Source organism: Daktulosphaira vitifoliae, unplaced genomic scaffold, assembly GCF_025091365.1.
Source record: "Daktulosphaira vitifoliae isolate Bord-2020 unplaced genomic scaffold, ASM2509136v1 Scaffold_2, whole genome shotgun sequence".
Lineage (NCBI taxonomy): Eukaryota > Metazoa > Arthropoda > Insecta > Hemiptera > Phylloxeridae > Daktulosphaira > Daktulosphaira vitifoliae.
This window is the reverse complement of record NW_026099573.1, coordinates 17,673,070-17,697,613: the sequence shown is the minus strand read 5'-3', so window position 1 is coordinate 17,697,613 and position 24,544 is coordinate 17,673,070. Positions and strand designations below refer to the sequence as shown.

At 24.5% G+C, this 24,544-nt stretch overlaps 1 protein-coding gene and 1 long non-coding RNA gene across 6 annotated transcripts in view; both read right to left on the bottom strand.

The window, feature by feature from the left end:
• Positions 1 to 3,494: 3,494 nt before the first annotated feature.
• On the bottom strand, positions 3,495 to 12,613 carry LOC126898558 (uncharacterized). The gene is made up of 10 exons (XM_050672741.1): positions 12,454 to 12,613; positions 12,288 to 12,370; positions 11,967 to 12,214; positions 11,675 to 11,903; positions 9,605 to 9,764; positions 9,033 to 9,142; positions 8,841 to 8,961; positions 6,688 to 7,129; positions 6,318 to 6,595; positions 3,495 to 3,681 (listed from the first exon to the last, which is right to left on the bottom strand). Exons 2-10 carry the CDS (start codon positions 12,289 to 12,291, stop codon positions 3,531 to 3,533), a joined length of 1,743 nt encoding a protein of 580 aa, XP_050528698.1. The 5' UTR covers positions 12,292 to 12,370; positions 12,454 to 12,613; the 3' UTR covers positions 3,495 to 3,530.
• A 2,991-nt stretch (positions 12,614 to 15,604) lies between these two features.
• The window catches only part of LOC126898583 (uncharacterized), a 49,488-nt gene continuing 40,548 nt past the window's right edge, over positions 15,605 to 24,544 (bottom strand). For 3 of the 5 annotated variants that reach the window (XR_007702310.1, XR_007702306.1, XR_007702308.1), the window contains 4 exons: positions 16,884 to 17,042; positions 16,242 to 16,781; positions 16,018 to 16,169; positions 15,605 to 15,839 (listed from right to left, as the gene is read on the bottom strand). This is a non-coding gene — a long non-coding RNA (uncharacterized LOC126898583). Of the gene's footprint in view, positions 15,840 to 16,017; positions 16,170 to 16,241; positions 16,782 to 16,848; positions 17,043 to 24,544 lie in introns of all 5 variants that reach the window. The other 2 variants (XR_007702307.1, XR_007702309.1) reach the window with 2 other exon arrangements.

The following is a 24,544-nucleotide window of genomic DNA, read 5'->3' as shown; positions in this document are numbered from 1 at the left end:
TGGTTTTAGTAGAAAAAAATACATTAATAATTGTTATTAAGAACAGCTCCAACTCAAATATATTTTTTATTTATAACCTTAAAATATGATGAATAAGCAGCACAAAAATAAGATTATATTTAATTCAAACAGTAGTCTAATACTCTTTTATTTAAAAAAATTCAGTTTAGTAATGATTATATCTTTTTATATTCACTTAAACAACAAATGTACAAAAAATATTAGTATTTATATATATGGGGTTATTGATTTAGTATTATTTATTCTAAATGTAGACTAGAGGCTAAGCTATTTAGATAGAGGTGTAGGTTAAGTTATTTTTGTTATTATACATTGTCTTGCCACGCTACTCCACCCTACTAGTTATAAAAATATTCATAACTTCTGAACTACTAGTTCAAAAGTTTTTTATCAAAATTATTTTTTTAGAAGGATAACAAAAACTAACTTTCGAAAGTTAAATTCGAACTTATTTTATTATTTAATGCAGAACAATCTAAATAAAATGTAGATTGATGATAGATTAAGATTTTTTAAGATTAAGAAAGGGTGAGGAGAGCAAGTTAATATTTAGCGACGCTCTATTTTTACCATAACGCACAGATAACACTTATAACTACCTTGCGAATACCTTTCACTAATAACTAAAAATTATAAGGACTCAAAAATTAATAATACAATACTTCCCTATTTATAAAAAAGTTATTCCCAAGGATAGACTATTTGAGGAACTTTCGAAATAGGTTTTCATTTAACCTTCTTAAGTTATCTCTAAAATTAACCTCTGAAACAATTCTTTCTTATAATAAACTTATATCTACAATGATTTATAGAAATTAATTACATTTTAATCAATAAATTTTTAAGAAAAAATCATGTTTCGACGTAAAAATGGGGGATAGTATACTTAATAAATTACATATATACAGAGTGATCAAAATTTGGTAAGACACTCATTTACTAAATCGTTAAAAATTTTGTAAAGAGATAAAATATTAGGTTTAAAAAATTCTACAATAATATATAATTTAATTTTTGTTCATGATTCAGACTATTAAATTTTATTTTCTTAATTAAAATTTCTTTTTTAACTTAATATGACAGAAAAAATTTAAAATAATTTTGATTGTGTCATTTTTTTTATTTGATCAATCGTTTGCGTTTTAATATTGTTTAAAGATTTTGATTTCTAGTACAAATTATCATTTAATTGGCTTTAGAATACTGGCAGCAGTAATTTGTTACGATAGTCCATAATATATTATGATAATCAAGAAAACTTTTCTAATCTTAATATTTTATTCTGCAATCTTATTGATCATATTTTAGTCAATAAAAATTGATTTATATGACAGCGGAGAAAAATAAGGACTGCTGTATTTAAAACAGTAAAATTACAACAGAATTTCAGACTAAAATCGCTTAAATTTGAAATTTTGTAACAGATGAACGATTGATCAGATAATAAAAATGTAAGTACAAAATTGTTTGTTATTTTTTCTATTATATTATTAAATTAAAAATAAGGATTCCCATCTTAGAAGATTAAATTTAAGGTTTTTTTACCACTGAAGGGGCGAAAATGTGTTTGATCACACATTGTAGTTTTTGTAACAAGTAATTTACAAAAATTAAAAATTTTCAATAGTTTTTAAGAAAATAATTATTTTACCAAATTTTGATCACTATGTAATTATGTTTGTAATTTTTTATCAAAACTAATTCATAAAAAACAATTAATTTATAATTAAAATTTATTTTAAATGTATACAAAGTTTATTTGTATTTTAATATAATTAATGTGTAAATAAAATTTAATAAAACTGACTTGTAAAAGAAGTACTTAAAAAAAGGTTTTACATTTAAAAGGTAATTATAATTAAAATAATAACCTATTATAAATTGCAACTTTAAAAAAAAAAAATTATGTACTTATACTCAATAAAGAAATATATACATTTCGTTAAAAATTATTTGTTCAATAATCTGATAAAAATAAAAATAATGTGACTAGTCAGCACTTAGCAAAGCACTCAGTGGTTTACACTAAGGTGCTCATACAGTAATGTAAATTATGTATTAGATTTTTAAATTTAATTATCATCAATTAACTTAATTAAATAATTAACCAGTCATATTATGGCTTTAAAGTATTTAATTAAATAAAAAATAAAGGAAAATATAATGTAATTAAAGACAAAATAAATTTATTTATTTTTCAATTAAATTTTTAATTTATAATCATATTACTATAAATGGTCGAGTATTTATATTGCACAAAAAAACAATATTCACAATAAAATACTTAAGTTAAATCAAAATAAAATAACTATTAAATAAGATATTTTAAATGATATTTGAAATTGAATACAAATAAAATTTTCTAGGCTGTGGTGTAGTGAAAATTTTTTTTATATAGCAAAGTAGTCAATAATATAAGTCTATAAATTGAAAACACTAATTTAAATTAAAAATTAATTTTCTCAACACAATTAAAATATTTTATGTTAAACTAATATTTAAAGCATGCTATAAAAAAATTACACTAATATTATAATCATGATTTAGTTAATCATATTTGAGTAAAAATGTACACTTTGAAATTGCACAACAATATCAGTCTTATTTAATGCAAATTATTTGCCCACTTCATTTTAACTATTCATACAAGATGGTTGTTTCTTATTACAAATTCAACTTGAATATTTAAATGATTGGCATACAAATTCATTTACCATTTACATTAAAGTATACATTTATACTGAATAAAAATAAAAATACATATGTTTTTATGAATATATTAATGAAAATTGCAATATTTAAAAAAAAACTTTAATTATGGAAATAGTCTAAGAATAGAATTATTTATAAATTACAGCTTATCAACTCTAGCCCATATATAAAATGTAAAAAAATTAATAAATCAATTAATAGACAACTACAATTATCTAATTTGTTTCACTGATGGTTTTTCATATAATACATTTCAATAAAAAATTATGGTATAAAAAAATATTGACATTTAGTAGGTACATGAAAAAAATTGAAGTAAAATTTCAATGAAAAACACACTATTAGAAAACATATTCTACAATAAAATAAAATAAATGTAGCAATATACAATAAACTAAGTAATACTTAATTATTATAATTAGATTTTTTGTTATAAGCTTCTAAATATAGAAATTAACTGTATAAATATGGCTTACAATGTTTATATTTTTATAAACCTATTTGTCTTTGGTCAGTAATTTTACAAATTGTCAGCATAAATTTTTCTATGCAAAATAAACATGGAATATCAAAATTATTTCAATTCTTGTAGTCATATATAATATTCAAAATAAAAAAATAAATATATTAATAATACTGTGATAAATTGCAATTGAATTAAAATAAGCTATGAATTGAAAATATCATCTATGAATTGACTAGTACTATACTGATATTTCATTATAATGTGGATTATACAACAGCATACTTTAAGTAAAAAAACTTAAATTTTAAATATCATTAGTACCTTTTGATACTTAAACTAAAGTAGCTGTTCTAGTTTGAGGTGTAGCTTCGTCTTGGTACCAAGATAACATTTCATTTGCAAAAACACTCTCATCTAACACTCCATTATTGGGTTCAAAATTATCAAGAGGACACACTGTCTCTTCCATTAATGACATATTTCTGAAAATATTTTTATTAATACTTTATTAATTATTTAAATTACAGACAGACTTAGTATAGTATTTAGTAAATTAGCTTTCTTAATTAGTTAAGTATAGATTTAAAGAAAGTTAGAGAAATAGAAACTAAGTAAGAGTGTAACACACTTTCAAGGGGATTACAGTTTTATACTCGCTAATGAATAGGATAAAAAACTTCAAACATTCGCATATTTTGTTTGCATTTAAATAAAAATATGCTACTTAAACATAAATTTGTTCCACGAAACAATAAATTAAAATTTAAAATTTTATATCAAATATTTAGATCCCTTTTGCTTTTTAATAAATATTTGAAATATAAGAATTTTGGTTTTTTAAGACTTTTATATGTTTTTTTTATTAATAGTTTTTTTTTAAATAACATTTTTAAAACTATCATAAGTTTTCATCAACATGTTACAAGAAGAAAGGGTGTAGAGGTCTCATAGTGAAATGGATTTAACTTAGATTATTAAAGAATACAGATGCTTTGATATTTACATAAGCTTAACAAAACACCAGATTAAGGATATAAACATTGCAGTGTATAGATGGATAAGCTACACACACACTATTGGAATCTCCAGTGTGGAATAATTGCAAATCACAAAAGTATAAGGTCAGCTAGAAGTATCTACACTGATGAGAAAAATGTTGACTATTTGCAAGAGCTGGAGCTTGTAAGGCAATTCAGCAACAGAGTGATGTTGAAGAAAGAGGAAGCCAAGCTCAGCAGAAAACACAATAAATACCAATGGGTAGAATAGCGGGATCTTAGATCAAGCCCGGAAGAGTTTATGTTGTCTGTAAGCTTTCTGTTCATTGCCAATTTTTAAAAGTCCTGCTGGGTAATTTGAACCAAGCTTGCAGTAAAGGGAGCAATATGGATTGATGAGTTTGTAGTAATACCTTTTAAAGGAATTTTGTAATTATTATTAATACCCCTTATTATTTTGTATTTTTACTATTTGTATTGTAAGTGTTATTGTTTGTTGTTTTTATTATTATTTAAATATACAATACAATATAATAATACAATACAGGGGAATTAATGCTTTACAGTATATTCCCTCAAGTTATTTTGAATGTATCACAAAAAAAAAGGGTCACAGTAATTTACTAAAAAAAAACCCAGCACAGGGGGGTCGCGGCACAGTGGTGACGTGGTATAGATGGATCAAGTATAATGATATCTGACAGTGATTAAAATCACTATCAAAAAAAAACGCTTCGATGCAAATCTTTAGATAGTGTTTAATTTTAAAAAATTGGTGGATTATTCCAAAAGCTTCATAAACTGCTAGTTCCTTATTAATATCCTGATTAAGACAAAGTATGTAGAATAAAAAAGAGATTATTAGAAAATAGTATTTCCCATAAAAAAATTATATTGATCAATACACTTTTCAATAAGTTATAGCATTATAATGTTAAAAATGTAAAAAATAAAATTGAGAATTTTCACACAATAATAGCATTTGGTAGCCATTTTCACCTTGAAGATAAAATAAAGTCCGAAATTTTTTTTTTCCATGATAAAGTATATTACATTAGCTTTAATTTAAGATATATATAAAAGTGTCAGACTTTCCGGAACACTTTCAAAATTTAAGTTGAAAAAGTCAATTTTTTGTGAAAAAGTTGTCATTTTGAATCCCCCCCTGTAGGCAGGTAAAAAGTCAGATTTATAAAAAAAATATACCAAATGATAGGTAAAGACATCATGCATCTACAAAAAAAAGAATTATATTGATCCATACATCTTTCGAGAAGTTATAGCATTATAAAGTTAAAAATATAAAAAAGAATTTTTTTACAAAAATCGTATTTTTTTTATTAAGTTTAATGTCTGTTTTCACCATGAAGATAAAATAAAGTCCGAAATTTTTTTTTTCCATAATAAAGTATATTACATTAGCTTTAATTTAAGATATATATAAAAGTGTCAGACCTTCCGGAACATTTTCAAAAGTTAAGTTGAAAAAGTTAATTTTTTTTGAAAAAGTTGTCATTTTAAATCCCCCCTTGTGGGCAGGTTAAGGATTAAATTTATGAAAAAAATATACCAAACGAAAGGTAATGATATTATGCATCTATATAAAAAAGAATTATATTGATATGTTTATTTTTGAAAAAGTTATGGCACTTTTTAGTAAAAAAAATTGAAAAAATTTCGAAAATTAGCGATTTTTAAATTTGTAATTTTTTTGGAGGTTTCCCCCATTTACGGGGAACGAGGGCATTTTTTTCAATTTTTGAGGGTAATGTCTTCGACTAGATACGATTTGTGATCTTTTGACGTATCATTGAAAGAAATCCGTTCGGTGAGAGCTGAGAAAAAGTGGTAACAGACAAAAAAAAAAAAAAACACATCTTAGTAAAACCAATACCTTCTCAGCTTCGCATCGAAGCTAAAATGGTTATTATAAATTCTACAATACGTGTTGATTTATATCAACAATACGTGTTCTAATAGTTCAGAATTGCATTTAATTGAATATTTTAGTTAGTTATAAAATACAAGACAATTTTTTTATTTTTAAAAATAAATATAATTTTTTAAGAAAATACTAAAAGTTATGGATTAAATTGTCATACTATGTTATTAAGACTTACTGCGATGCTATTGGGTGACAATTTAAAGGTTTCAAAGGTTGATATATTCCTTTATTCTGTAATGGTGGTGGTGGAGGAGGAGGTGCCATAATAGGTTCAGCATTAACAGTAGTATGAGATTTTTCTGATGATGTGCTATTAGAATTTCCCGATGTTTTTCTATATCTTGTACTATATTTATAGAAATCAGACATCTCAAAAGGTTTTGTCACTTCGCGATATGGTTGCCATTTTCCTACTTGAACAACAGTATGGTTTTTTGGAGATTCAAATGGTACCTGAACAATTAATAATACTCAATATAATAAATTATTAAAGATCTAATTTTATGATACAATAAGAACTTTATAAAATTTTATAAATAATTTACCATATCAAACTGATTAATTGAATGTTCGTAAGGTGAAGGAGGTTTAACCTCTGGATTTGGCTGTACTATGACTGGTGGTGTAGCCATTTTTCTAGGTGGAGGAGGCAACTCATGTTTTGGAGGTAGTCGTAAAGAGTCTACGCTGCTACTATCAAGTGAAGTTTCAACCCATGTCTTTTCGGATACTTTTCTGTTATCTGGAGGAATTTCTGTAGTCACTTTTTCTGTTTGAAGTTGATTTTCATTTTTTATATTTCCTAAAGAATGTGTTCTTAATAAACTATTTTCTGGGTATGTTTGATTAGGTAACAGAATTGTATTGGTAAAATGTTGAATTGTAGAACTTCGCGGCATTGATAATATATTACTATCAACCTGATCAACACTACTACTACTTCGGGAACTAGAATTTCGTCCATGTCTTCTGTCTAAGCTACCAAATCTGTAAGCAAAATAATAATAATTATGTTACATTCATAATTTAAAATTACAATAACGCATGATTCATTAAGGATAAGACAATCATTTTTTCTCAAACTATTGAAAAATGTTAATTTTTCCTAAAGAAAATATTGTTTGATTCAAAAAACTTTACAATAACATATAATGAAATGATTTTTTTTTTCATCTCTTCAGGGATAAAAACCATTAAAATTATTTTATTTATATGAGAACTCTTATTTCTATCTTAATAATATGACACAAAAAAAATTTACAAACAATTTTGTTTGAATTAATTTTTTTTTTTAAATTGTTTAAAGATTTGGATTAAAATATTTTTTTTGATTTATCACTAATTTTATTTTTATAACACCAAAGATAACAATAATCTTTTTGAATGGGCCATAAATTATTTTTATAGTATTTATCAAAAATTTGTCCACACAATGACTTCAGTATACAAAACAGTAGAATAATAATAGAAATTTGGATTAAAAACACTTAACTTTAACACACTGAGACAGATGAACAATTTTTTCATTGGTTAAAAGAACAAAATTGTGTGTACATTTTTTTTTATATATTATTTCAAATATTCTTTTGAATCGTTGTGAATTATATTATACTGATATAAATTTATTAAATTGTTAAATAACTTGATATTGTAAAAAGGGCCAAGCCCGTTAAATTTATAAATAAATAATATCAAGGTAAAAATAGGGGTACTCATCTACGAAAATAATTGTTTAGGGTTTTTATCCTTGAAGGTATGAAAAAAAATTATTTAACTACATATTATTGTAGTTTTTATAATCAAACAAAAATATAAAATTTTCAATAGTTTCCAAGAAAATGATAGTCTTATCATTAAGGAATCACCCTGTAGAAATAAAATAACCCTTTCCATTATTAAACCACAATCTATTAACCATAATTTTCCTGTCAATTAAAAAAAATTTCATACTTGGCTAATGAAGAATATATTATTTATGTTTGGATGGGTGTATGGCTATATCATTTCTTATATTATTTTTATTTTTTCTTGTTTATTCATTAGAATTCTGAAAATAGGGTTGAACTCTCCAAAACACCTTTCAATTTACTCCCTTCTTGCTCAGAGGCAAATTATAGATATAGTTATGTATAGTGGGATATCCAAGGAGATAAAATGGCTAAGACCTTTCTATTAGTCTTTGCTATATTTGGATTTTGAAAGTCAATAACTACAAAAAATTAAGGTCGAAAAAAAATTTATTTCGCTTTTAAACTAATCTCTTAGAACATATCGCCTTATTAAAATGGTTCAATATATGTATTGTTTAGTATGAACATAGTAACTAATATTATGACTATGATTATTATGTATGTACACATTATATTAATAAAATTATTTTTATAAATATTAGGAGCTAAACTGTGAAAGTGATAAGTAAAGTCTTCAAAGAATCTTAGCTCTCTTTTAATGGAAAATCCTGGGTTGTAATCATTGTTTGTAAACATAAATATTTGTCCATTATTTTTGATATAATTTAATTTTAAGTTATATCATAAAAATTTCTTATTTTTCAAGATTATTTAGACTTTTGGCAATCATGTTATTCAACTATTTAATTAATTGAAATCTTATTGGCGGGCAATACAAAAAAATTAATATTCATGGATTGAGGCTAATATGATATATGTCTTACTAATGCTTTATATATCTCACCCACCGATTTTTAAATTTGGCAGTGAAGTCCTGTTCTGGCATTTTACAAGGCATTTCATGAGCCGAAATCATGTGGGTAGAATTTATTGTATTATAAAATCCACTATTTTCTTTAGAAAAATTAGCTGTAAATATAAAAAATTTTGAATGACTAATTTTGGCAATTGGTGTTTAAAAAATCATTGATTTTAATTACCATGATCTTTATCTGTATTTACTACAGCTCTAGGTAGTAATTTTGGTTGAATATTAATGTTTGAGATTGGCTCATATGAATTCCATGCATTGTGTAACACATTACCATTACTAAAAATAATTATAAATCCACTTAAACAAAATATATAATTAATTATATTTTTCAAAACAAAAAGATAGATAAAAAAAAATTAATTAATTATTAACAACCATCAATTATTTTCAAGCAACAAATACAATCTTGCAAATAATTACATAAAAAAGAATTCTAAAAGCACAATCATCTCTAAAGAATTTATAAACATTTTATGGAATGTTTTAAAAATTACTTACAAAATATTACTTTTTCTCATTATGGTGTTTTTAGTGGTTTCCTTAGCAAAAAAAATTAATAAAAATATATTTGTGAATAAATTGAATAAAACAAAATTTACATAACTATAATATTCGAAAACTAATAAATTTAATGAAAAAAGTATTATATTGAAATTAAAAGTATTTATATTGGTACTACAGTAAAAGATGATTCAAGAATTGTGAAATACAGATTTTACTAAGACTCAATAAATTTACCTGGGATCATGTGAATTTCTCTGACTTGAAAATTTATTGTAACTGTGTAACTGCCTTAAATTAGGCTTATGGGATAACATTTTTGAATTTAATGATTGAATATTTGGTTCTTTAGGTACAACAAAATTACCATCAGGTAAACTTAAACTGTTTGCAAAATCTAAGTTAAAAAATACACAACATAACACTTCATTATACAAATACAAAAAAAAAAAAATATATTAACTATAACATAAATAAATTTAACAAAGTTTGAATGTTAATTATTAAAAGCAAATAAAAATTATGTTTAATTTAAATGTTATAAATGAAAATGATGATTACTGTTATATATTTTATGTTGAATAAAAATAAGTTAGATGTCCTTAATTGCCACACATAAACCTGAACAATTATTAAAAAAATCAAGTTACAATTATTTTTAATGCATGCATTAAAAAATCATATCTATTTATTAAATTTAGGAAAATGACAGCATAAAAATATAGAATACAATAAATAAAAATTTAATTTATTAAGATTTATAAAATTAATTACAAATTCAAATCTACCAGTCTCAAAATATAATTAACAGCTATTTAATATTTCAACATTGTAACTTTTCATAAAAAATACAAATTTACATAATAAAAAATAATCCTATAATGTTTTGATAACAATTTAAATCATGCAATAATTACACATTAAAATGTGTTATAAATATATTTATATCTAAAACTATACTATTTTAAACCCAACTTCATCTTAATTATACATAGTTATGAAATTAAAAAAAAATTAGTTCAAATAATAAGAATCTGATATTTATCCTACAAAATAGATAAATCTGTAAAAATATTACACATGAAAATATTTGCATGTAGGCTGCCCAATGCTTATACTTATACAGATCTTTTTTTAATTTTTAATAAGAATAACCCTTAAAAATGTTATTATGACATTAGAAGCACCTAAAAATTGTCATTTCATCTGAACAAGTGTGACACAAAGCTTTAAAATCTTAAAAAATTATAATTTAGAAAAAGATATAAGGGTTTTAAAATATTTATTGTTTAACACAATAATATTTTATTTGTTATAATTAAAAGGTTCATAGATTTTCTACTAAAAAATTGTACTTGTTAAAGTACCTGCAATTTTGGTTTTATAAAATATAAATATTAATTAACAATTGTGAGAACTCTACATATAAATATCAAAAAAGTTTATAAAATTATTTAAATAATTCAGCACGCCAAAATAAATATTTCTATTAATAATCAGAATTTATAGTAATTTAGTTTACATTCAGTGAATATTTCTTTTTACGGTTAAAAAAAAAATATTTAAAATTTATGTTCCAACCTTATTATTTATCTTATGTTGATATTTTTAAAAGGATTTTAAATAAAAAATAGTAGTTCAAAAATAATAAAAAAAATTTTAATAAGTACTTGCTACATTACACCCCCTTTATTTTAGTATAATATTAGATGATATATCTATTACATACACTCTACGACTAAAACATTAGAACATGTATAATTATCATTAGTGCCATATCCACGGGAGAATTTTGAGAATCAAAACCCCCCTGAACATAAATTCATAATAGCAGGAATAGTAAAGTGATGAATTTACCCTCTGATTTATGTTTTAATAGCTATCTGGATCTCCCATACAAAATTTTTAAATAGAATATTGAATATCATGATTCATTTGAAATAAGTCTATTAACAGTCAATACATTTTACTTACCTTATACATGGACTATATAAAGTTAATATACCTCCTCATAAATAATTTTAAAAATACTGTTAATAACAGATGTTACAGAAACTATTTTATATTGAAAAAAACTCAAACGTCTATTAATGAATTTGATGGTTAGAATTGTATGATACGCATTAGTTTTTTCTTGAGTTACATAAAAAATTCTAAGGGGGTACAATATTACTCCCTGACTCTCCCACCAGGCACTTCTGGTTATGATAAATACTACCATTAATTAAGATGAGTTAAATTTGATTTTGGGTATCAAAAAATGTATTCCTATGACAATACACCAAATATATGGAAAATAAAAAATACCTGGTGTATAACTGCTTTCTGGTCGAGGTTTCTTTTTAACTTTTTGATTCTGACACATGTTTATTCTAGCTTCAAGTTCTGTTAAACGTTGTTGGCTTTGTTGATACATCATTCTGTGTTTTCGTCTAACAGATTTATTAGCAGTCTCATCATTAGCTAATCCTAAAGCAGCTTCTGCAATACCCTTTTGGATTTTAAATTCTAGTTCAAGTGATGCTATTGTCTCGTCCTAAATATAATTTAAAATGAAAACTACTTGTGTTTGAAAAAATACTTGTGAATAACAACTTACATCTTTGAATTTTAATTTGTTAATCAAATTTTCCGGGTATGTAAAAGAAGTACCAATACGTCTTCTAAATGTAGGAGGTGTTTCCCCTGGATCCAAAGGTATTTCTGGTGGTAGACTGCCAGTTAATTCAGCCTCTTGAATGCATAAACGTTTTAACTCACGATTTTTTTCAAGAATTTTGGCTTCAAGAGCCTTGCGTCTTGACTGCAGACTAGCAACCATTTTTTCAGTTTGATTAGAAAATTGTTCTAAGAAGAATTAGAAAAAATATATAAATTATAAAACAATTTTTTTCGTTCAACTTTATTTAATCCTACTTACCCATAACCTTGGAAATTCATGGCGAAACACTCTGGATCTAGGAAATATAAAATGCTCTCTACACCTACGCTCGAATTGATAATCTACAATTTTAGATAATAAAACCCAAAAACAATAACACTCATTATTTAGATAAGAAAACCCAATTCAAAGAATACACACTTACATTATGATGTAAACAATAGCAAAAATTCATTGCCATCTCTTATCATAAAGTTAGCAAAAATATGCAACCGTCTAATAAATGATTTTGGTACCATAACACGAAAACAAAACGTAGAAACGTTCTTTTAGCTTGCGGTATTGTTGTATCTGGTGGAGGCAGGTGACAACAAGCCCCTAGTTGATAACAGAATATTTTACCTCCGTAAATGGCGCAAGATACGTTTTAAATTTACATATTTCTGTTGTCTGACTAGTAATAGATAAGATATCTGATAAGATACTCAAACAATTACTAGTGTTACTTTTTACGGATTTATTTAAATTATTCCTATATTAGAACCAAACCAGGATTAAGGGGCACTGAATAACCCAGACCCCGTGAGCTTAAAGGATCCATTACAAATATGCTAGCCTTTTATGATTAGTGACATACAGTTTTTTTTTCTACTCATTACTTTTTTATAATAGCGATATTTTCCAAACGGAAGCCAAATTTTAAGGTACCGCCTCAGGACTTATTAGGTTTTAATTTACCAGATTTAAACCATTAAAATTCAAATTTTTAATTCAAACTTTTAAAAGATTACATAATACACCTAAACATAATAATTTATATTTACCTATATTATGAATCAAAATTGTTGCTGTTGATGAGACGTACATATCACAAAAAGTTATTATTTCGTCGTGTGAAATAAATTTGTTTTGGAAAACATTAAACTGCACAATTTTTCTTTCCAACTTAATTTAATACATTTTTAATTAGGTAATTACTCGGTGTATAGATATAGTTCCGGAGTAAGATTATGGCACAATAAGCAAGCAGTTTTTTACTATATAACAACTTAAAATAATATTTCCCTTACTCAAAACCTCTGATGTACAATGAAAGATCCAGGGGAGGGCATAAGGAGCGTGTCCCCCTTTTAAAACTAACGTTACAAACTAAAAAAGAGAGAAAATAAGATCTTATGAATGATAAAATTGGTTTTAAATCTAGAAATTGTTTACATCCATCTCGAAAAAATTCTGAATCTATCCCTGTTGAAATAAGAATTATTACCTAATTAACCAAACTAGCTTTTTCAAGATTCATAAGTTAAATTTAATTTTATAAAGTAGAGACTAAATTTTTAGTTCAAAAATAAAAATAATACCAAATTTCAAATTACTACTTTATCTTACATATATACTAAGCATATCAATGAATATGCTAGTATTTTATATCAACCACTAGGTAGCACTGTCGCTACCTAGTGGTTATATTAATAAGAATTCGGAAAAACCACAACAGTAATTTATATAGTAATACGATAATTATTATTCTACATTTCTAAATATTATTTTTCTTAACTTTGAAATTTATAATGGACGCTATGTGGGTAAAAGTAAAAACTTTTCAATAAAACAAAATAAACCAATTTATAACCCAACCGTTTACGTTAAAAACGGTTTGTTTTTAGGCTATACAGCATTTATTTTCTTTATATTGCTCGTTATTATGAGGAAGGAGGGGGTTAACAAGGGACTCCTCAAAAATACGCCACTACATTACATTTTTTATCATTTTAAGGCTTGTAGACTGTTTAAAACGCAATTTAAAGATTAAAGTTTAAACTCAGTTTCCGTTGTCATTTAGCACAAATGGATTGGCCCAGAGCCTCAAAACTAGTGGTGGTCCTATTCACTCCAAAAAATGTTTGTATCGCTAAAAAAATTTGATGAACAAATATGACTGCAAAAATTTATATAATTTATATTATAATTTTCTACTATTTAAATATAATTAAAAATCCATCTATTTATTTTTTGTTAATATGAAAATTTAGTATATAATTGTTATATGTAGCTTTTTGTTAGATGTAGCCAGCCTACTATTCATAGCGACCCTCATCGGTCTATAGTTAACGAGAACAATTACCCTCTTGTCCCTGTGGTCAGCCCGTCTCTATTATATAGCTCGTGTAATTGAGACATTTATAAGAACAAAGACCCAAAACAAATTTTTAACTTTTTCAAGAGGCAAAAAATTTTAATTAATAAAAAGTTTTATTATTTTCACCAATTAAAAATCTTTGTGAAAATTTAAAATAAGATTTATCTAACTTAATACTTACAAATTAACTATTTTTTGTTAGAATTGTTAGATTGGGCCTTTGTTTTTATAAATGTCTCAATTATCAAAGTCGATACTTATCCTCTTTGAATTAATCTAAAAGTAAAATAATTAATTCAGCATTTCTCATCATTGCATTAAAATTGCAATACAAAACATGCTCACCGTCATCAAAATTAGCAAACCAATTATTAATGAGTCGAAATCAAACTGATTAAATTATATTGTATATATATATAAATATGCTACCTATCATGTTGTATATATAAAAAAGTTTTTGATTTAGTTTTTGGGTGACAATCATTATGTGCGTTTACTCTCATTGGCTAATTTTGCTGATCCCTTTTAGTCTTCCGCACTTCAAGCAAAAAATATAGTGTATAAACTTTCACTGATGTGGTATACAAGTGTTAAATTTCCAAAACAACAACATTTTATTTGTAGAAAAGGTAAAGGATTCCTTTTTCTAATTAAATTTACTGGTCAATTTAAATATTTCATAAGACACATCAAATGACACATTTATTCTCTCTTAGACGTCTTAAACATTACGATGTTAAAAAAATTAATTATATATATTTAATTAGAGTTAGGCACCCTTTTTGGCCAAGACTATGTTTTTCTTTGGTAAATAGCAGTGTCGGCCACTAAGCAATCCGCCGGATAGCTTAGTGGGAAAGCTCTCTTGGATACCTGAGTTTGATTCTCAGTCTGCAGACATATTTTTTCCTCAGTTTCAAAATTTCTATTATTATACATAATAATAATTTCTATTATTATATACTATAAAGTATTATTTTTATGGCAAATTTTCAATTAAAGTATGAAAATAATACTTATGACTTAATAACAAATGTAATTATGATTTCTATGAAATTACTTACAAAAAAAAATGTAAAAGTAATTTAAATTTAGTTTTCATTGTTGTACGATTTCGTTTTTGAACTTTTTCTCTTACACTGCACTTATCAACTTTTCATCAAAACCACTTTAAATAAAAATAATAGAATTAAGTGAAAACAAAATAGTAGACTTTATGTATATTTTATAATGACATTATTAATAATATTAACACAATAATAATATTTAATAATTTTTGAATTCATTAGAAAAAAAAAAATTAAGCACAACTCATTTTGAAATGCCTAACATATCGCCAAGTAATTTTAATACAAACAGTATCATTATTGAATAAGAACAATATTTTAACATCAATGTAGTACCCACAATTTCATAAAAATAGCCACTTGTAAGATATTCGAAAGAATAGCCTGTGAAAAAAATAAAAATATTTTTCAATAAGATGGTAATTATAATAATAGAATTCAAAATTTTTAAGATGAAATTTTTGGTGATGTAATTATTAGTTAGTAAGCTAATTAATTAGTAACGATTCATTATTAATTATTTTACAAATTAAAGTAAAAAAACAAAAATACTAAAATTTACCAAAATAGATATTGACTAATTATTGAATGGAAAAACGCTGTAAATAAAATCCATATTAAATAAATTAAAACGTGATTCTTTTTCAAAAGTCTATATACGGGAGGATTTTTTCTTTTAATACTATTTTGTTTGGATACGTCCGTTTCAATATACTGAAATTTAAATAACAAAACTTGATATCTGACCCAATTATATTTTGATAAAAATTAATTTTCATGCATTACTCTCAATTTGTAAGCTACGGTCAAATGAACAATTGAAAGCAAAGACTCATGTAGTAAATAGTAGTAGTTTTTATTTCTAGGATCAGAACTACAAGTGTCTATTAGCTATCCACTGAAAATTGACGACATTTCCCACCCAATAGCGGTCCAACATTTGTTTTTTCCATAGTCTTCGTGACGATCACCTTTGGAAAGTTAAGTTAATCAATGCAACGTAAGTGAGTACTATTACATTTTAATTAAAATCTATTACCCAATTGTAGAACATATAAACCATTTTGTAAAATTGATAAGATGTTATAAAAAAATATCATAAACGCTATATTGATAAAAAATAGTCAAACATTATATAATGTAAAAATACTCTCTTCAATTTTTGGGCTAGAGGCCAATGAAACCAAAAGTAGACTAGAGCATTTTAATTGGCACTTTGTTGATATTCGGTTTTGGCATTTTAAATTAAGTACTCATTTACTTTAGTATACATAAGTATTCATTTACTTTAACTGAAGATACTCGAAAAAAATAAGTCTTTTCCACCTGAAATAATCATTTGTAATGATATAGAATAAATAATTCCACCACAGCAGAATATATATATAAATACATAGTTTTCATATTAATATGTTTTGTTTAAATTACGTGCTCAGTGAAGATAATATTAGTTAAAATACTATAGGTGTAGTAGTTTTTCAATTGGCTATTAAAACTTGTACTTTGCAATTCTCCCAAACAGTTTTTATACGTCTCTAATGTTTCAAATTTGGTGTTATTAATGAATACATTTTGTTGACAAATTAACTACAACAAAAAAAAAAAACGTTTTTTAAATTTCTGTTAATTTGGTCTCAGTTTTCAATGTATATTACATTTTTTAAATGTTATCTTAAAACACATTATATTCAATGTGTTCTTCCAAGCACAAAATCTATTTTATTAATTTAATACAATAATAATACAAATATGAATACAAGTTTGATGTGTCTTAATTTATTTTTTGTAGTTAAATACAAATACAAGTAAAATAGTTAAAAATATAATCTAAATAATGACAACATAATATATAATAGTATGATAGGATAATTTATGTAGATTTATCTCTTAGTTGAAATATCTTATTTATTAGCTGTAAAATAAAAATAATTAAATCTTATAACTGAAACGCGTAAAAGAAAAACTTAATAAAAAAAATTAGGTATTCTTAAATCTCAATGAACGTATATGTAATTTAAAAAACTTTTTTGTTCTCTCAAGCAAATAATAAAATTTTTTTGAAAAGGTTAATAATAATCAAAATTAGTTTTTTTTAATTCGGTACAAATTAAAGCAGTTTCTTAAACAATATAGTTAAAAGAGCTATGCTTTATTACTTCAAACAGACAGTTCAGTTGACAAGTTGTTGATAGTTGATAATTAACTATGTGAGACATTTAAGTTGTTTGGCTAAGTTAACGTTGTTATGATTATTGCAAAGTAATTAATATGCCAAGAAAACTATTATTATTATTAGGAACCCACGAATGTTACACCATACTAGTGTATTGTAAAATGTGTAACGTTTAATAAGATTAATTTGTTTAAAGTAACTGTTGATACTTTCATGTTAAAACTAATTATGTCTTCAAGATTAATTTTGGTTGAAAAAGCAAAGCAAAATATCTAAATTATACTGTTGTTTGATAAAATTTTACATATATTCGGGAGATTGGTTCAGAGTTAAGATGAAATTTTATAGAAAAATTTAATTTATTTTATATGAAAAAGTTTCTTTTTTCAATTTAGATTTCTTCAACTACTTGACACAATTTTTTTTATTAAAATGAATTTTTTCTTAAAAAGTACCTAATATGATATCTTGTTTAGTTTTTCTAATACTTTATTACTTTTGTAACAATTTTTATTCAAGAAATAAAATTTAGATATTAACAAATGTAATATTATAATTACATAAAATTATTTGTGAAAAATTGAAAATTAAACAATAAAACATTATTTATTGCTCAACAAGCTAGCTAAACTATTTTTCAAATAATAGAAAAGCTCTCTTAACTATTTAAGTAAATAACATTTACTAGATAAAATGACAATACGTTCCATCTATCTCAGTGAAGTAAAATATATATGATTTAATTTAGACATTAATATTGTACTCTTTTATTCTTATGTCTAACAATTGCATACATGCAAATAAGCCCATTTGTGTTTTATGCAAAAACTCATAATCGTGTAAACTTATTAACAACATTCCCTATATGATAAGTAAAAAAATTAACCAATGGCTGTAATTATTTTATTATAAGTTTTTTTTTATATTACATAGAATAACTGCATTAAGTTATTGGTAAGACACAGGATTAAGTGCGGGTGGTTGAAGTGGAGAAAAGCGTCTGGCGTCTTATGCGATAAAAGAATTCTAATGAGGCTGAAAGTTAAATTCTACAAGACTGTAGTGAGGCCAGCTATGATGTATGGTTCAGAGTGTTGGGCAGTTGATAAGAAAATAGAGCAGAGAATGAGTGTAGCAGAGATGAGAATGCTTAGATGAATGAGTGTAGTAACTAGAAAAGATAGAATAAGGAACGAACATATAAGAGGAAGTATAGGTGTTGCGTCAATCGTTGATAAGATGAGAGAAAATAGACTTAGATGGTTTAGTCATGTTATGAAGAGGAAGAATTGGAAGCTGTAAGAACAGTTATAGAAATGAATGTTGAAGAAGTGGTAGAGGAAGACAAAAAAAGAGATGGAGGGATACTATTGAATGCGATTAGAGGACAGCTGATGTGAGCGTAGATGATGTGGGAGATCGTGTCAAGAGGAAGTTTAGGATAAGGGTGGCCGACCTCGAGTAGTTAGGATTAAGGCAAGGAAGAAGAAGAAGAACTGCATTAAGTTATTAATTATTAATAACTTACTTATTTAAAATAAACTGATTAAAATTTGCTTTTAGGTAGCAATTCCAAAAATTAATATTAATATGGTTCAAATTAAAATAAATAAATAAATGATTACCATCAAAATGAGTTTCTTATTACTATCAGTAAGTATGTATACATAATTGCTTAAATTTCTGTTTAAAAATTGTACTTAAAAAACTAAGTTCAATATTAAATCGTGTGTATAAAAGTTAACTGGAAAACTGTATAGTTCAGAATAATAATCGAGTAAATCTACTCTTAGAAATTTTTCTGAAGAAATTTATTAGAAAATTAATCATTAATACAAATGGTAAAAGTTTTTTCCAGTTGTTCTATCACAACTAATGTATTCATTAATTTATACTAGCTGCTATATTTAACTGTTGATCCATCATTAGATATTTATAATATAATTTTTTTCCTATATACAAAAATATTTATGTAATAGTAATATATAACTTTTTAAATTTTTGAAAATGTTGCGGCACTCTCTAATAATGCCAATTATGTCACTGGATTTTACACAACTATTTATATCTAATATTCTTTATATTTAAAATTATATTTAAATTAAAATAATAATTATATTTAAAGTATTTTAAACCTTCTATTTTTACGACTGATGCTGTTTGAAATCATTATTAAAAAAATCTTATTAACAAACTTCTAATAGTTTTAAAAGTCGTTTCAAAAATCTTGTGAAACAAACAATGTTCTTTGTAGTAATTGAAGAACAAAGTTTCAATCTTTCAAGATTAGATAACTATCAAAATTAGTTTGAAATTTTTTCAAAAATTACTGATTTTTATCGATGAGATTTTAGATTTGAAAATTTTGGATTTAATGTGGCTTTTACTTTTTTATTAAATGGAATGGTATAATTTGTGTATTTTATTTATTAATAATTAATTTTTTTAACAGGTACAGTGCCTGTTTTATGTTTCCTTTCTACAATAGCAAAACAATTGGGTTATTCTACGACAACATGCAGTATCATGATATATTTTGCTACGTTTAATTCTATGGTAGCATTACCATTTATAAGTCATTATGTGGATAGATATAGAATAAAAAAAATCCAGTGTAATCGCGGCACAGTGGGGATGTAGCATAGTAAAACCTTAGAGTCAACCATAGAATTGGATTTCAAAATATTATTATTATTTTAATATTATTAATTCATTTTTTTATGTATCTGTAGTTAAGTATACTACTGAATGAAAAATGTTTAAATATACATTATTTTACAAAAAATAATGGCATAAAATATTGTTTTATACTTTTTGATTTTTAATGGATTTTTATGATTTTTAGGTCATTTACCTTTCGCCAATTTTTATCATACCAAAAATTAAACAGATAAAAATATACCAAATTACCAGATTTTAAATTATAAATAATGTATTGGTATGGGAATATATTAGGAAATCACACTTATTCCCAATTATAATTATATTCGGTAATGTCCAAGTGAAATTAGTTCATCTCGCTTAATTCCTTTTTTTTATTGTATTTTGTCCTAAAAAAAATCCCAGCACTGTGGGGTTACGACACAGTGAGAACGTGGCATAATTGGGTCAAGTATAATGATATCTGACAGTGATTAAAATCACTATCATAAAAAACGCTTCGTTGCAAATCTGTAGATAGTATTTAATTTTAAAAAATTGATAGTTTAATCCAAAATCAACAATAACTCTAATTCCCTTAATTTAATTCCGATTAGTTATTTGATTTATAATTATAATATATGAATTTATAATAATTATACTAATTAAATTTAGTATAAAATTGATATTCAATAATTTAATATTGTAATTTTAATGGAGATATTATAAAAATAATAATGTAGTTGTATATTTCTTTACTTTTAACGCATATAGAAATTTGAAGGACTTGATGTAATACTTTTAAATAAAAAATGTTTGTTACTTATAACAATGTTATAAGTTTTATACTTTGAACTACAAGGAATTATAATTATTTATTTTCCTTTTTCCTTATTTATATCCTGATTACAAGTTTTATGATTTATAAGTGTAATATATGGATAAATATTTATTATAACAATTAAGTATAGTATGAAAATGATATATAATAATTTAATATTGTAATTTTTTACAAAAGTCGTATTATTTTATTAACTTTTATGTCCGTTTTCACAATGAAAACAGAATATAGTCCGAAATTTTATTTTATATTAAAGTATATTACATAATCTTTAATTCAATATATATAGAAAAGTGTTAGTATTTCCAGAATATTTCCAAAATTAAGTTCAAAAAGTTTTACTTTCTATATGCATTTTATGCATTAAGCTTTTAATTAATCCCCCTCCCCGTTTATAGGGAAATGATCCGATTCAAAAAATAAGTATGTCGAATGAAAGATGTATATAAATACTACTACTCATGAAAAAATTGTATTGATCCATGGATTTTTCAAAAAGTTATAGCATAATAAAGTTGAAAATGTAAAATACAAAATCGATCATTTTCACACAAAAATATCATTCGGTAGCTATTTTCGCCGTGAAGAAAAAATTAATTCCAAAATTTTTTTTTTCCATGATAAAGTATTGTTACATGAACTTTCTTTTAAGGTATTTATAAAAGTGTCAGTATTTCCGGAACACTTTCACATATTAAGTTGAAAAAGTTGTCATTTTGAATTCCTCCTCTGTGAGCAGGTAAAGAGACCTAAAAAAAATTAAAAATTAAATAAAATATAAAATAAAATAAATTGAATATGTCGAAAATTAGGGATTTATGAATTTGTAATTTTTTTGGAGATTTCCCCTATTTACGGGGAACGAGCGAATTTTTTTCAATTTTTGATGGTAATGTCTTCAACTAGCTACAATTTGTGATCTTTTGACGTATCGTTGAAAGAAATCGGTTCGGTGATAGCTGAGAAAAGGTGGTAACAGATAAAAAAAAAAAACACATCATAGTAAAACCAATACCTTCTCATCCTTGCATCGAAGCTAAAATGTTTGGATCATTCCAAAAACAATATCAATTCTTATTTCAATAATTATATTATGATTAGTAATTTTTCGACTAATAAGTATAACATGTGAATAGATTTCTATTATCCTAATTAAATATAATATGAAATTGATATTTAATAATTTACTTCTGTAGTTTTTACGGAGAAATTATGAAACAATTGTTATTTTTATGGCAAATGTGTATAATAATAAGTATTTAAATAGCAAAGGAAAATAATGAATTCTGTAAAATCCTACTCAACATAAGAAAGCATTCAACCAAGAAATACCAAAATTAATGAATTTTTTAACAGTGTAAATACAAGTAAAACATTTTATTTATATATATGACGTTTATAATTATTTTGTTTAAATATTTTTAATGTTAATTATTTTATATACATAGACTAAGCCTTTATTTATAATAATACAAAAATATGTGAACTCCTCATTTTTAGCAATACAAAATCTGATAAGTTGTTCTTAACACAAACCCTTGATACTAAGATTTTTCATTTTCATCTTTCCAAGTCAAACAATTTTCGCTAATAAATTTAATCGTAAAAATATTGCCGTGTTTGTACAAAAGCATTGTGATAATTTGTTAATATAAAAAATCGGCGTATTTCAATGTCGTGAATTTCTTTTTCGGTATTTTCATTATTCGATTGAATTTGGATTATTTCTTTAACTGATAGTCTTTTTTTCTTTATGTTCATTGACAACGATACCTTCAATAAAGGATTTCTTAACGTCTTTTGCATAGTTTTCCCATAAAGGATACTCTAGTAGTTTTTTCATTAAATTTGTCTTCGACCCGGTTGCGACTCCAGTTACACACAGTAAAAAGAACAACACAAAGTATTTTCCAAACATCTAGTTTTATTGTAGTATTATTAAATCACTTTACCGAACTAACTAAAATTCTTTAAGCTAAATACTTGTCGTTATTTAATAATTACTTTAATATAATTTAATACACGCTTTATAATAAATCTTAAGTTTATGAGAGAGGTAAATGAATATGGTAATTATTCGTGTAAAATAAATTAAAGTTTACTCTTAAATTCAAATATTAATAATTTATGTACTAAAATATAACAACCTATTTGAAATAACAAGTATTTGTTATGCATTTGCTAATTATAAACATGCTTTTAGTTTTGATATATTTGTTTACCCTTTATAATGAATAAATTTTTAACACGCTTTAATAATATTTTAGTATTTTAACAATTCAAAATATTTGTTATTTCCGTTTTTTTTTAGAACTTAAACCATAAACTAAACAATTAGTATAGATATTCTTTAAAGTAGCCTATGAGACAGTAGGGTAAAATAGTGACGGAGATCAATATTCTATATTTTCTATTTTAGACACAACTTGATTAAAAAATGTTAAATTTTACGTTTATGACTTTTCTATAACTTAAAAATTCGTTTTCTAATTTAAACGTTTAATTATTTAACCTAATATCACCTTTTCTTTGAGAAAACTAAAAATGTCTCTGATCAAATTTTACCAAACTTAGAAATTAAGATATAGAATAGAGATTGTAATCAATCAGGATGTTGTAATTCATTTATTTCTAAATAATATTTTTAATTTATTTTGCTATTATATTACAGACTTAAGTAAAATAATACATCACAAATATTCAAAAAAAAAGTAATTAAGTAATATTTTTCAAGCTATTTTATAAAATGTCTACAATACTCTATTAAATAATAAAAATTAAACTGAGCAAAATAATATTTTTTTTTTTTGTTGATGAAATGAGAAAAAACTGCCAAATAGTCTATGCATAGTTCAAATCCCCGTACCTATACATAATTGGCTGGATATTGAGTTGAGCCATCTTGATGCTAATCACCTGTGTGTTTGAGGGGATATAATAATTATCGATTGTTCCGCATAATAATATATATTTAATTCGACTCCGATATTATACAAAAACAATAGCCATATGATGGAATAGTTGACTTACTACTATAACGGTATATAGTAATAGTAATAGGTGAACTCTAAATCAATACATTGATTTTTTTTATAATATTTATAATCATTCTTCTCTACACAAAATTTTAAAAAATCTCAATGGTTTCATAAAAATTGATTATTATTATTTCAATTACAATAAAATAAAACGGTAGCACAGTGGGGTCGCGGCATAGTAGAGACATTGCATAGTAGGGTCCAGTATAGATTTAATCTGACAGTGATTAAAATCACTATCATAAGAAACGCTTCGATGCAAATCTGTAGATAGTGTTTAATTTTAAAAAATTGATGGATAATTGCAAAAGCAACATCAACTTCTATTAAAATAAAATACAAAACCCATAATTATCATACAAAAATAGTATATTTTTCAATATGGTAGCCATTTGCG

What these genes read in the sequence shown, in the direction of transcription:
- LOC126898558 (XM_050672741.1), bottom strand. An exon ending in AAATACAGATAAAGATCATG is followed by an intron (nt 8,962 to 9,032) that starts GTAATTAAAATC and finishes TTATATTTACAG; the next exon opens with CTAATTTTTCTAAAGAAAAT. An exon ending in CAATTAATCAGTTTGATATG is followed by an intron (nt 6,596 to 6,687) that starts GTAAATTATTTA and finishes TTAATTGTTCAG; the next exon opens with GTACCATTTGAATCTCCAAA.